The sequence below is a fragment of the Grampus griseus genome (assembly GCF_964374135.1).
Source record: "Grampus griseus genome assembly, chromosome: 10".
NCBI classification, from domain to species: Eukaryota; Metazoa; Chordata; class Mammalia; order Artiodactyla; family Delphinidae; genus Grampus; species Grampus griseus.
The window spans coordinates 38,860,726-38,873,307 of NC_139004.1; the positions used below are offsets into that span (position 1 = coordinate 38,860,726).

At 40.5% G+C, this 12,582-nt stretch overlaps 1 protein-coding gene across 4 annotated transcripts in view; it reads left to right on the plus strand.

Moving 5' to 3' along the window:
- The window catches only part of ILRUN (inflammation and lipid regulator with UBA-like and NBR1-like domains), a 122,400-nt gene that overhangs the window by 42,232 nt on the left and 67,586 nt on the right, over nt 1-12,582 (plus strand). For 3 of the 4 annotated variants that reach the window (XM_082663057.1, XM_082663060.1, XM_082663058.1), the window contains exon 3: nt 1,684-1,881. The exons of the other annotated variant lie outside the window; for it this stretch is intronic. In XM_082663057.1, coding sequence (XP_082519183.1) covers nt 1,684-1,881 — 198 coding nt within the window. The remainder of the gene's footprint in view (nt 1-1,683; nt 1,882-12,582) is intronic. 4 annotated transcript variants of the gene reach the window in all.

Below are 12,582 nucleotides of genomic sequence, written 5' to 3' on the forward strand. Positions count from 1 at the left end.
GTTTCCCTTGTTTTCTTTAAAGTTCGAAAACAGACACATTCTTGGATTTTCATATAAACATTGTCTTGTTATAGATGTATGTATGTGTGTGTGTGCGCGCGCATGTGTATGTGTGTCTTTTAAAGAATAATTGTGAATTCAGCCCTATAATAGTAGTTTAATTTTCCTCTTGGATCTTGGTCTTTAAAGAGACTGACATTTTCCAAGGTACTTCACATCAACTGCTACTATTCTTGACTAAGACAAATATGCTTTTGCCGGGCCGTAGGCCCCAGAAATGAAAAAAAAGAATTTTCATGTATTGCCAGTGTATCATCCACAACCTTTTCCACAGCAGCAGTTGCCCTTTATAGTGTTAACTTAAGAGGGCACTTTGCTGGCAGGATTTTTTTTAAAGAGGGTCTGACAGACACAGCGACCACTCCTCCATCTGCTACCCCTAAAAAAAAAATCCAAGAGCCACAGCAGGTGCTGTTCATTATGGGGCTGAGATCTCAGCAGTAGAGCGTTGGTTGCTTTTCTCTCCAGTTCTCTTTTTCAGTAGTAAACCATCAAGTATATCAAAACCGGCCTGGCACTTCACAAACAAGGTAGAGAGGAATCCTAGAGTGCTGTTAGGAGATGAGTTTCAAGCATGCTGAAAGTCCTTCCATGTCCAGCTTTTCATGGTGATTTGCATTTATAATGAATGTATGTATCTCAACAAAAAAATATAGAGAGCTTTCTGTATATAGTAAAAAGGAGTCTGTTGGAGAGACTTCACAGGAAAGATCACATCTAGTCACTGTGTGGCCACCTATGACTGGTCAGAAGTCAATATATTGATTTCTCATTTGAGTTAGTTTACGTGAAAATATGTGTACAGGAGTGGGAACCAAATAAGACTGTTCCCACTTCCAAAGGAGGGAAAGACATTCCTGCCAAAGCCATTTCTCTGTCTTGCCATTCCTATTCTTTCTACAAGCACCTCTTGCTGGTATCATCACCCCTGAGACAACGGGTCATTGTACTGTTATCAGGGCCCACTATTCATATTTTCCCCACTACTGTTTGAACCTGAAAATGAAACTTTCACTTGACTCCTTTGTCTTATTTGCAGTCTTTTGACCCTCGATCTTTTCATTGTTAGGAACTCCAGAAGAAAAGTCGTACATCAGGGAAAAAGCAGTTCTAAAATGAAAATAATACAGAAACTATTCCTCTTTCCTCAATGGAAAGTTTCATCCTCTTTCCTCGATGGAAAAACTGGGGACAGTCAGACATATTTTTACTTTGAATGTCAGTTTAAAAGGTCAAGTGCAAATGGGTACGTGTTCTTAGTAGAGAAAGCAGTCTTCCAAAGATGTGGGCCTGAGCTTCATTTCCGTGGCTCTTTTCTGACATCATTCTTAGGTTCTACAGATTCAGTGTGATGTGTGGCCTTCCCTGGGTCACCCAAAACACATTTTCTTGAGGAACTGCCTTGCTTTTGCTGTGTGTGCTTTCTGTTAGGGATAGACTGCTGGTCAGAGGTTGCTGACTCTGATTCTTTCTGATCAGTGAGGTGTTACATAGCTCAAAGATATGTGGATAGGTTTACATATGTGTGAGAGACAAAGAGACCTCTTCTACAGTTTTGTAATGAACTGCACTCAGCATAGGACCATTGATTGCCTAACATTTTTTTCTTTTGCTTGAACTCAGGGGCAGAGGCCTGGCCTCCAGGGGTTTGTCTTAAATATGTCGGGGGAGACCAATTTGGACATGTGAACATGGTGATGGTGAGATCGCTAGAGCCCCAAGAGATTGCAGATGTCAGCGTCCAGATGTGCAGCCCCAGCAGAGCAGGAATGTATCAGGGACAGTGGCGGATGTGCACTGCTACAGGACTCTACTATGGAGGTGAGTATGTCCCTGTGCAGCCCAGGGTGAAGGAATTAAGGTAACATCTTACAGCATCCCCGGTTGCTCACAGAGCCTGTCAAATTATGTAGCAGGGTGTGGTCCCTTTTAAACAGCGACCCCATGCGGGTAAATGACTTGAATTTAATGACTAATTGGTTCAGTCTAGCGGTCTCCTTTTTATACTAGGAATTTAGTTAAAATTTAGTGAAGTGTAATGAGATATATATTGCATTCTAAACAATGATTTAGTAGTGCTGCTATTTTTATTATATAATCTAGTAGGTGCTGTAAGAATACTGAAGGCAGTCCCTGTTCTCACAGTCTCTAGACAGAAGTTGTATAAAAAAAGATAATGCACAAAATGTGCATACTTCTCTGCACCTGATGACCTGTCAAGATGCTAGTACCTCTCACTCCTTCTTTTTACTGCCATACTTTTTGGACAGAGTGATTTACACTCATTGTCTCTTTTTCCCATTTACTTTTATTTTTCAAACTGGTCAGTCCTTTACCCACTCCAGTGATGTTTATCAGCAACTACCCAGTTTCCAAATCCAGTAGCCACTTTCCAGTCTTCATACTAACTGACCCTCTATCATTTGGCACCGAACTCTAAATGTTTTTTGAAGTGTGTACCTTCTTAGACTCACGTGGTACCTCTCTTGTTTCTTCTCTGAATGTTCTTTGTCTAGTCTCATTTTTGCCATGGGACTACAGACATACCTTGATTTATTGACGTTCACTTTATTGTGCTTTACAGATAATTTTGTTTTTTACAAATTGAAGATTCGTGACAACCTTTCGTTGAGCAAGTCTGCTGGCACCGTTTTTCCAACAGCATTTGCACACTTTGTGTCTCTGTGTCACATTTTGGTAATTCTCACAATATTTCAAATTTTTTCATTATTATTATATTTGTTATGGTGACCTGTGATCAGCAATCTCTGATGTTTCTATTGTAATTGTTTTGGGATGCCACAAACTGTGCCCACATAAGACTGTGAACTTAATTGGTAAATGTGTGTGTTCTGACCATTCCACCAATTAGCCATTCCTCCATCTCGTTTCCTCTCCTTGGACCTCCCTATTCCCCAAGACACAACAGTATTGAAATTAGGTCGGTTGATAACTCTACAATGGCCTCTAAGTGTTCAAGGGAAAGGAAGAGTCACACATCTCTCACTTTAAAAACTAGAAATGATTAAGCTTAGTGAGGAAGGCATGTCAAAAAACAAGATAGGCCAGAAGCTAGGTCGCTTGTACCAAACAGCTAAGTTGTGAAAGCAGAGGCAAAGTTCTTCAAGGAAATGAAAAGTGCTACTCCAGTGAACACACGAATCATAAGAAAAGTGAAACAGCCTTACCGCTGATATGGAGAAAGTTTGAGTGGTCTGGATAGAAGATCACATCAGCCACAACATTCCCTCAAGCCAAAGCCTAATCCAGAGCAAGGCCCTGACTCTCTTCAACTCTGTGAAGGCTGAGAGAGGTGAAGAAGCTGCAGAAGAAAAGTTTAAAGCTAGCAGCGGTTGGTTCTTGCAGTTTAAGGAAAGAAGCCCTCTCCATAACATAAAAGTGCAAGGTGAAGGAGCAAGTGCTGATGTAGAAGCTGCAGCAAGTTATCCAGAAGATTCAGCTAAGATAATTCATGAAGGTGGGCTACACTAAACAAGAGATTTTCAATGTAGACAAGACAGCCTTATATTGGGAGAAGATGCCATCTAGGACTTTCATAGCTAAGGAGGAGAAGTCAGTGCCTGGCTCCAAAGGACAGGCTTTCTTGTTAGGGGCTAATGCAGCTGGTGGCTTTACGGTGAAGCCAGTGATCATTTACCATTCTGAAAACTCTAGGGCCCTTAAAAATTATGCTCAATCTGCTCTGCCTGTGCTCTGTAAATGAAACAACAAAGCCTGGATGACTGTACATCTGTTTGCAACATGCTTCACTGACCATTTCAAGCCCACTGTTGAGACTTACTGCTCAGAAAAAAAGATTCCTTTCAAAATGTTACTACTCATCGACGGTGCTCCTGGTCACCCAAGAGCTCTGATGGAGATATGCAACGAGATTTTCATGTCTGCCAACACAACATCCGTTCTGTAGCCATAGATCAAAGAGTCATTTCTACTTTCAAGTCTTGTTCTTTAAGAAATACATTTTATTTTATTTTATTTTTTTTAAATAATTATTTTAAATTACAACTTGAGTGTTCTTCTCTTTCTCCTACCCTGTACACTCTCCCCTTCTCTTTTATTTAATTAATTAATTTATTTTTGGCTGTGTTGGGTCTTCGTTTCTGTGCGAGGGCTTTCTCCAGTTGCGGCGAGCCGGGGCCACTCGTCATCGCAGTGCGCTGTCCTCTCACTGTCGCGGCCTCTCTTGTTGCGGAGCACAAGCTCCAGACACGCAGGCTCAGTAGTTGTGGCTCACGGGCCTAGTTGCTCCGCAGCATGTGGGATCTTCCCAGACCAGGGCTCGAACCCGTGTCCCCTGTATTGGTAGGCAGATTCTCAACCACTGCGCCACCAGGGAAGCCCAGAAATACATTTTGTGAGGCTATAGTGAATCCTCTGATGCATCTGGGCAAAGTAAGTCCTTCTGGAAAGGACTCACCATTCTAGATGCCATTAAGAACATTTGTGATTCATGGGAGGAGGTCAAAATATCAACATTAAGAGGAGTTTGGAAGAAGCTGACTGTAACCCTCGTGGATGACTTTGGAGGGGTTCGAGACGTCAGTGGAGGAAGTAACTGCAGATGTGGTGGATGTAGCGAGAGAATTAGAAGCGGAGCCTGAAGATGTGACTGAATGGCTGCAATCTCAGGATAAAACTTTAACCGATGAGGAGTTAACTTTTTATGACAAGCAAAGAAAGTGGCTCCTTGAGATGGTATCTAGTCCTGGTGAAGATGCTGTGAAGATTGTTGAAATAACAACAAAGGACTTAGAATATTACATAAACTTAGTTGATAAAGGAATGGCAGGGTTTGAAAGGACTGACTCCCAATTTGAAAGAGTTTCATCTTTGGGCAAAATGCTATCAAACAGCATTGCATGCTACAGAGAAATTGATCGTAAAAGGAAGAGTCAGTCAAGGCAGCAAACTTCATTGTTCTCTTACTTTAAGCTGCCCCAGCCTTCAGCAACTCCCAAGCTGATCAGTCTGTAGCCATCAACATGGAGGCAAGACCTTCCACCAGCAAAAACGATTACAACTTGCTAAAGGCTCAGATGATGGTTAGCAGTTTTTGCCAATAAAGGAATTTTTAATTAAGATATGTGCATTGTTTTCTTAGAGATAATGCTGTTGCACACTTAGACTACAGTGTACAGTAAACGTAATGCACTGGGAAAACAAAAAGTTCATGTGACTCGCTTTATGGCAGTATTCACTGTATTGCATTGATCTGGAACCGAACCAGCTCTGTCTCCAACGTATGCCTGTCTTAGATTGTGAGCTGGGCCCTGTTTATGCTCTGTGACCTCATCCACCCACCTGGCTTCATCTGTCACCAGTACGGCATACATGGTACTCGAAGTCATATCTGTGGTGCAGACTCCTTGGAGTTTCAAACCTGTATTTAAGTGCTTGTGGACAGAACCTCTGGATATTCTGTAGAGTTTTGTATTTTAGTATCTCCTAGGCAAAACTTACGTTCTTGTAATTGTCATCCCACTGAGATGATCAGGCCAGAAGCTTGAGTCATCTTTTGTTCTGTCTTATCATCCTTAATCACAGACCAATTCCTATTTGTTTCTCTATATCCTATGTCTTAGAGATCCAGAGAAAAATAAATTAAAAAAGAGTTCCTGTCCTCAGGGAGCTCTTAACTGGGGACTCATGGCCAGTGGGACCTTTGGAGTTATTTAAAGGAGTCCTGGAATTAATTTTCTCATATATGTTTTTGCAGCCAGTGGAAACTTGAAGTATTTCTCTGACTGAAAAAATTATAATGTTTAGTGTCATCCTTTGTAACATCATTCTTTGCCGAAAACCTTTGTGCCTCCTGTAATGGAGCCAAACTCCTTGGCACAGGGCTTAAAGCTCCTCATGGGGCTTCCCTGTTGGTGCAGTGATTGAGAGTCCGCCTGCCGATGCAGGGGACATGGGTTCGTGCCCCGGTCCGGGAAGATCCCACATGCCGTGGAGCGGCTAGGCCCGTGAGCCATGGCTGCTGAGCCTGTGCATCCGGAGCCTGTGCTCCGCAGCGGGAGAGACCACAACAGTGAGAGGCCCGCATACCGCAAAAAAAAAAAAAAAAAAAAAAAAAAAAGCTCCTCATGATCTGGTCTGGTCTCATTTTCACTTTCATCCTTAGTCACCTCTTTACTCTCCACAGCCAGTCCCCAAAGACACCACATGATTTCACTTCTTCATGCCCTTGCTCATGTTGTTCCTATTGCGTGAAATACCTTTTTCTTTACAACAAACCCCTGCTCATCCTCAGCACCCTGGTGAACTCACCTTTCCTCCTTCCCTCCTCCCCCCTTCTTACCCCTCTACCCGAAGGAAATACCTACTTCCCTTTTCACTTATATTATGCACACGCTTGTTATTTTAGTTAACACATTGTGTTTTAGGTGTTTGTTTACTTATCCTTTTCTCCTACTAGACAGTGAACTATCTGTTGAATACAGAATCAACATCATGTAACAATCATATATCAGAATGCAGAGAGATTATTTCTCCCCTCTTCTCAGGCCACCTCTCTTGAGAATCTTCTTACTTGCAAATGGTTTCTCCCATTGCTGAGCTCCATTTCATAATCTCTTTCCCTTTCCTTTGCCTCTCTTTGGCACTTCACCTCTTTCTGCCCAGTTAATTTGATGAATGTCTAATATCGATTTTAAAATGTGAGGTGATACATGTCTCATTTATCTTTGTAACTCTTGAAAAAGCTGAGCCAAGTGGAGAGTGGCTACTCAAATTTTAAAATGCATGTCAGTGTTTTTAAAGGAGGAGGAAGACAACATACATGACTTTAAAAAAAATTTCTTTGATGCAAAGATACTGCTTCATAGTGTTCTCTCATGCTTGAGAGCTCTAGTCTTATGTTGTGCGTATGTTTTATTGTTAAATTAAAAATAATTATCACTATATGTGACATTAAAATTTATACTTTTAACATCCCTCTCAAATTCTATAAGTAGGTAGAGTATAAATATACTAGCTCTGAAGGCAGTAAAAACTTCAAAGCCTTTCTTGGTCATATAGTCTGTGAGTTGTTTTTCAGGACTTTGAAATCTAATACCTACAAGGGATCTTAATAGTTCATCTGATTCCATGGTTTTCAAGCATTTTTCTTGATCAGTGGAACCCTTTTCTTGATAAAAGTATATGTGAATGCCTCCTCCAAAAAAGAGAAAAGATAAAACTGAAACTGGCTTTGTTGATTTGGGAGCCTCCTTGGCCCGTGTTTCCCTGCCTTCTGTCTGAGGTGACCTCCAGGGCTGTGTGGAGTATAGTTTGCAAACCCCATCTACTCTAATAAAGAATTTAATTCCATTTACAAGCTACTGTATTCCATTGAATTCAGTTTAATGTTGATTATAAAACATGTCATGATAGCAGAACTGTTAAATGACTGGCAGAAAGTGAAATATACATAATATACATAAAACTACAGCTGTGAACATGTGAAAAAAATAAGCTGCTACGTTAACCTTGGCATGAATGGCTCTTTCAGTTTTTCTGCTCACTCTTAGCTTGCTAGTGCATTGAGTATAGTGTAGTGGTAGGCGTTTGGAATGTAGGACTACATTGCCTGGGCACAAACTTGGACAAGTTAGGTAACTTCTCTATGTCTTATCTTTCTGCTTTTTTTTTTTTAAGGTTTTTTTTTTTTTGATGTGGACCTTTTTTTTTTAAGTCTTCATTGAATTTGTTACAATATTGCTTCTGTTTTATGTCTTGGTTTTTTGGCCAAGAGGCATGTGGGATCCTAGCTCGCTGATCAGGGATTGAACCTGCATCCCCTGCATTGGAAGGTGACATCTTAACCACTGGACTGCCGGGGAAGTCCCTCATCTTTCTGTTTTAACAACAAAGCTTGCTTTGTTTGTTTGGTTTTGGTTTTGGTTGGGTGGTCTCTTCTTGAGTCTTTAATGGTCTTTTCTAGAAAGAATCCATTCTCCTTATTTTTATAATAATACTTATGTTGTTTGAGCTCATTTCTCTTCCTAAAAGGAATTCTTGCCATATTTAATAATTTACAAAGTGGGTCTTCTTCCCTCATTTTAGATTGGTTGTACTCTTTCAGTCTCTCAACAGGAGTGTGCTATTGGCATATTGTGTGGACAGTTCTTGTTTATGTGGGGCATATTTATAAGACCCTTGGCCCTCTCACTAAATACCATGTTCATCTTTAGAGCCACCCCTCCTCTCCCACCACACACATTTCTAACACCCTTGGTTGAGTACCACTAAGTATTTGATTCTTGGCAGAATTATTTTCAAGCTCAAACATTTTATTTTATCTTCTTTCTACAGACTTTTGCTTCTTAGATAAAAACAACCTGTTATCTAATGCCTACTTTATGTCAGGCATTGTACTGGGCTTTTTCATATAAATTATATGGGAAATATTAGCTGCACTTTATGGGTGGGGAAACTGAAGACCAGAGATAATTAATGACTTGTCTAAGTTTCAGTGAAAGTTATAAATTATAAATTAGCTATAAATTATAGTTACAAATGAACAAAAGTAGTTTTATGATCTTTGCCATTGGACACTACTATATTAGGTTTACGGGGAAACTTTGGCTCCAGGTTGTTGGTACTTGGCAGAGTTTAGGGAGACTGGGGTATATGGTCCACAAGTCCTCTCCATTTCCGGAGTGAGTGGGAATGAGGGTCAGGCTGAGATTGGCAAGGTGACTCTTAGGTGGTTGAGTAAATACTGGTGTTCCCCAAGGAGTTCCTGCTTTCCAGGAGATATACAGTTCCTGTAGGACACTTAACTCTTGGAAAGGAGTAAGCAGCATGGGTGCTTGTCACCATTTTAGCCTTGGTACAAACATGCCTCCCCTCTTCCTAGTAGAGTACCGTCTTTCAAAGTTCCACAGGAGACGGACTTCCCTAGCGGTCCAGTGGTTAAGACTCCATGCTCCCAAATGCAAGGGGTGCTGGTTCAGTCCCTGGTTGGGGAACTAAGGTCCCACATGCTGCACGATACAGCCAAAAAAAAAAAACCACCCAAAAGAAAAAACCCAAAAAAACCCAAAGTTCCACAGGAGAGCTGTACCCCTGCACTTGATGGTTCCTTCTAAAGCAGAGGGGTTCTAGTTGTGAAGTAGGCACTGAGGTCACGTGATACTCTGGTTATCACATGCTGATGAGGGTTTCTTCCACTTGAAATAGCTCTTCTTGTTAAATGGCTTCACGTGGTTCCTTAGGGACAATTCACATGTAGATTAAATACTTATATTCATTTAGTTTTCTCAGAGGTTAGAAATGGAACTTCCCTTATTAAGCTCCCAAATCATACTATATGATATAGTCCCACAGGTTAGGAAACTTAATGGTTGCTCTATGTAAACCACACAGTTTATTTCTTTAAACCTTTGTAAGTTCCTCTTTCAGCTTCTCCAGTTTATGGAATGTCCACCTTAACCAGGTAGTGTGGGACTGCTCCTCCTCATTCTTCTCCAGTGTTTTAACTGATGATGTTGTAAAAGAAGCTCTGGTTTCATAGATGCCCTCTAGACTCTACACAGGTGTCTTCTGTTTAGATGCTGTTCTACTTGGCATCTCTGCCAGCTCTCTTGCCCTTTTGCCTACTGACCCCACCTTTAGAATGTCTCTCTTTTATGTTGCACTCAAAAACCCTGCTTCATTTGGTTCTAGAAGATCCTCAATAAGATACTCTCTGAAAAAGGAAGGGAGGGAGGAAGGAAGGAAGGAAAACCACCAGCAGCAGCAGCCACAAGCCAGATTAGAGCTCCTGGAGCAGTCAGCCAACATGGTGCCATTCTAGCCCCCTAGACATGTGTATCATTTAGCAACAGCCTGTGGAACAAAAACCACATTCACAGAAAAATAGACAAGATGAAAAGGCACAGGGCTGTGTACCAGATGAAGGAACAAGATAAAACCCCAGAAAAACAACTAAATGAAGTAGAGATAGGCAACCTTCCAAAAAAAGAATTCAGAATAATGATAGTGAAGATAATCCAGGACCTCAGAAAAAGAATGGAGGCAGAGATTGAGAAGATGCAAGAAATGTTTAGCAAAGACTTAGAAGAATTAAAGAACAAATAAACACAAATGAACAATACAATAACTGAAATGAAAAGTACACTAGAAGGAATCAATAGCAGAATAACTGAGGCAGAAGAACAGATAAATGACCTGGAAGACAGAATGGTGGAATTCACTGATGCAGAACAGAATAAAGAAAAAAGAATGAAAAGAAATGAAGACAGCCTAAGAGACCTCTGGGACAACATTAAACGCAACAACATTTGCATTATAGGGGTCCCAGAAGGAGAAGAGAGAAAGACCTGAGAAAGTATTTGAAGAGATTATAGTCAAAAACTTCCCCAACATGGGAAAGAAATTAGCCACCCAAGTCCAGGAAGCACAGAAAGTCCCATACAGGATAAACCCAAGGGGACACACGCCGAGACACATAGTAATCAAATTGGCAAAAATTAAAGACAAAAATGATTGAAAGCAGTAAGGGAAGAACAACAAATAACATACAAGAGAACTCCCATGAGGTAAACAGCTGATTCCTCAGCAGAAACTCTACAAGCCAGAAGGGAGTGGCATGACATATTTAAAGTGATGAACCTACAACCAAGATTACCCTTCCCAGCAAGGATCTCATTCAGATTTGATGAGAAGTCAGAAGCATTACAGACAAACAAAAGCTAAGAGAATTTACCACCACCAAACCAGCTCTACAGCAAATGCTAAAGGAACTTCTCTAAGTGGGAAACACAAGAGAAGAAAAGGACCTACAAAAACAAACCCAAAACAATTAAGAAAATGATCATAGGAACATACATATCGATAATTACCTTAAACGTGAATGGATTAAATGCTCCAACTAAAAGACACAGGCTCGCTGAATGGACGCATATATATGCTGTCTACAAGAGACCCACTTCAGACCTAGGGACACATACAGACTGAAAGTGAGGGGATGGAAAAAGATGTTCCATGCAAATGGAAATCAAAAGAAAGCTGGAGTAGCAATACGCATATCTGATAAAATAGACATTAAAGTAAAGAATATTACAAGAGACAAGGAAGGACACTACATAATGATCAAGGGATCAATCCAAGAAGAAGATAAAACAATTATAAATATATATGCACCCAACATAGGAGCACCTCAATACATAAGGCAACTGCTAACAGCTATAAAAGAAGAAATGGACAGTAACATAGTAATAATGGGAGACTTTAACACCTCACTTACACCAATGCACAGATCATCCAAACAGAAAATTAATATGGAAACACAAGCTTTAAATGACCCAGTAGACCAGATAGATTTAATTGATATTTCTAGGACATTCCATCCAAAAACAGCAGATTACACTTTCTTCTGAAGTACGCACAGAACATTCTCCAGGATAGATCGCATCTTGGGTCACAAATCAAGCCTCAGTAAATTTAAGAAAATTGAAATCGTATAAAATTTCTGACCACAATGCTGTGAGATTACAAATCAATTACAGGGGAAAAAACCCTAAAAAACACAGTCACATGGAGGCTAAACAATATGTTACTAAATAACCAAGAGACCACTGAAGAAATCAAATAGGAAATCAAAAAATACCTAGAGACAAACGACAATGAAAACACGACAGTCCAAAACCTATGGGATGCAGCAAAAGCAGTTCTAAGAGGGAAGTTTATAGCAATACAAGCCTACCTGAAGAAACAAGAAAAATCTCAAATAAACAATCTAACCTTACACCTAAAGGAACTAGAGAAAGAAGAACAAACAAAGCACAAAGTTAGCAGAAGGAAAGAAATCATAAAGATCAGAGCAGAAATAACTGAAATAGAAACAAAGAAAACAGTAGCAAAGATCAATAAAAGTAAAAGTTAGTTCTTTGGGAAGATAAACAAAATTGATAAACCATTAGCCAGACTCATCAAGGAAAAGAGGGAGAGGACTCAAATCAATAAAATTAGAAATGAAAAAGGAGAAGTTACAACAGACACCACAGAAATACAAAGCATCCTAAGAGACAACTACAACAACTCTATGGCAATAAAATGGACAACCTGGAAGAAATGGACAAATTCTTAGAAAGATATAACCTTCCAAGACTGAACCAGGAAGAAATAGAAAATATGAACAGACCAGTCACAAGTAATGAAATTGAAACTGTGATTAAAAATCTTCCAACAGGGCTTTCCTGTTGGTGCAGTGGTTGAGAGTCTGCCTGCTGATGCAGGGGACATGGGTTCATGCCCTGGTCCAGGAAGATCCCACATGCTGTGGAGCGACTGGGCCCATGAGCCATGGCCACTGAGCCTGTGCGACCGGAGCCTGTGCTCCGCAGCGGGAGAGACCGCAGCAGTGAGGCCCGTGTACTGCCCAAAAAAAAAAAAAAAAAAAAAATCTTCCAACAAACAAAACTCCAGGACCAGATGGCTTCAGAGGTGAATTCTATCAAACATTTAGAGAAGAGCTAACACCCATCCTTCTCAAACACTTCCAAAGCATTGCAG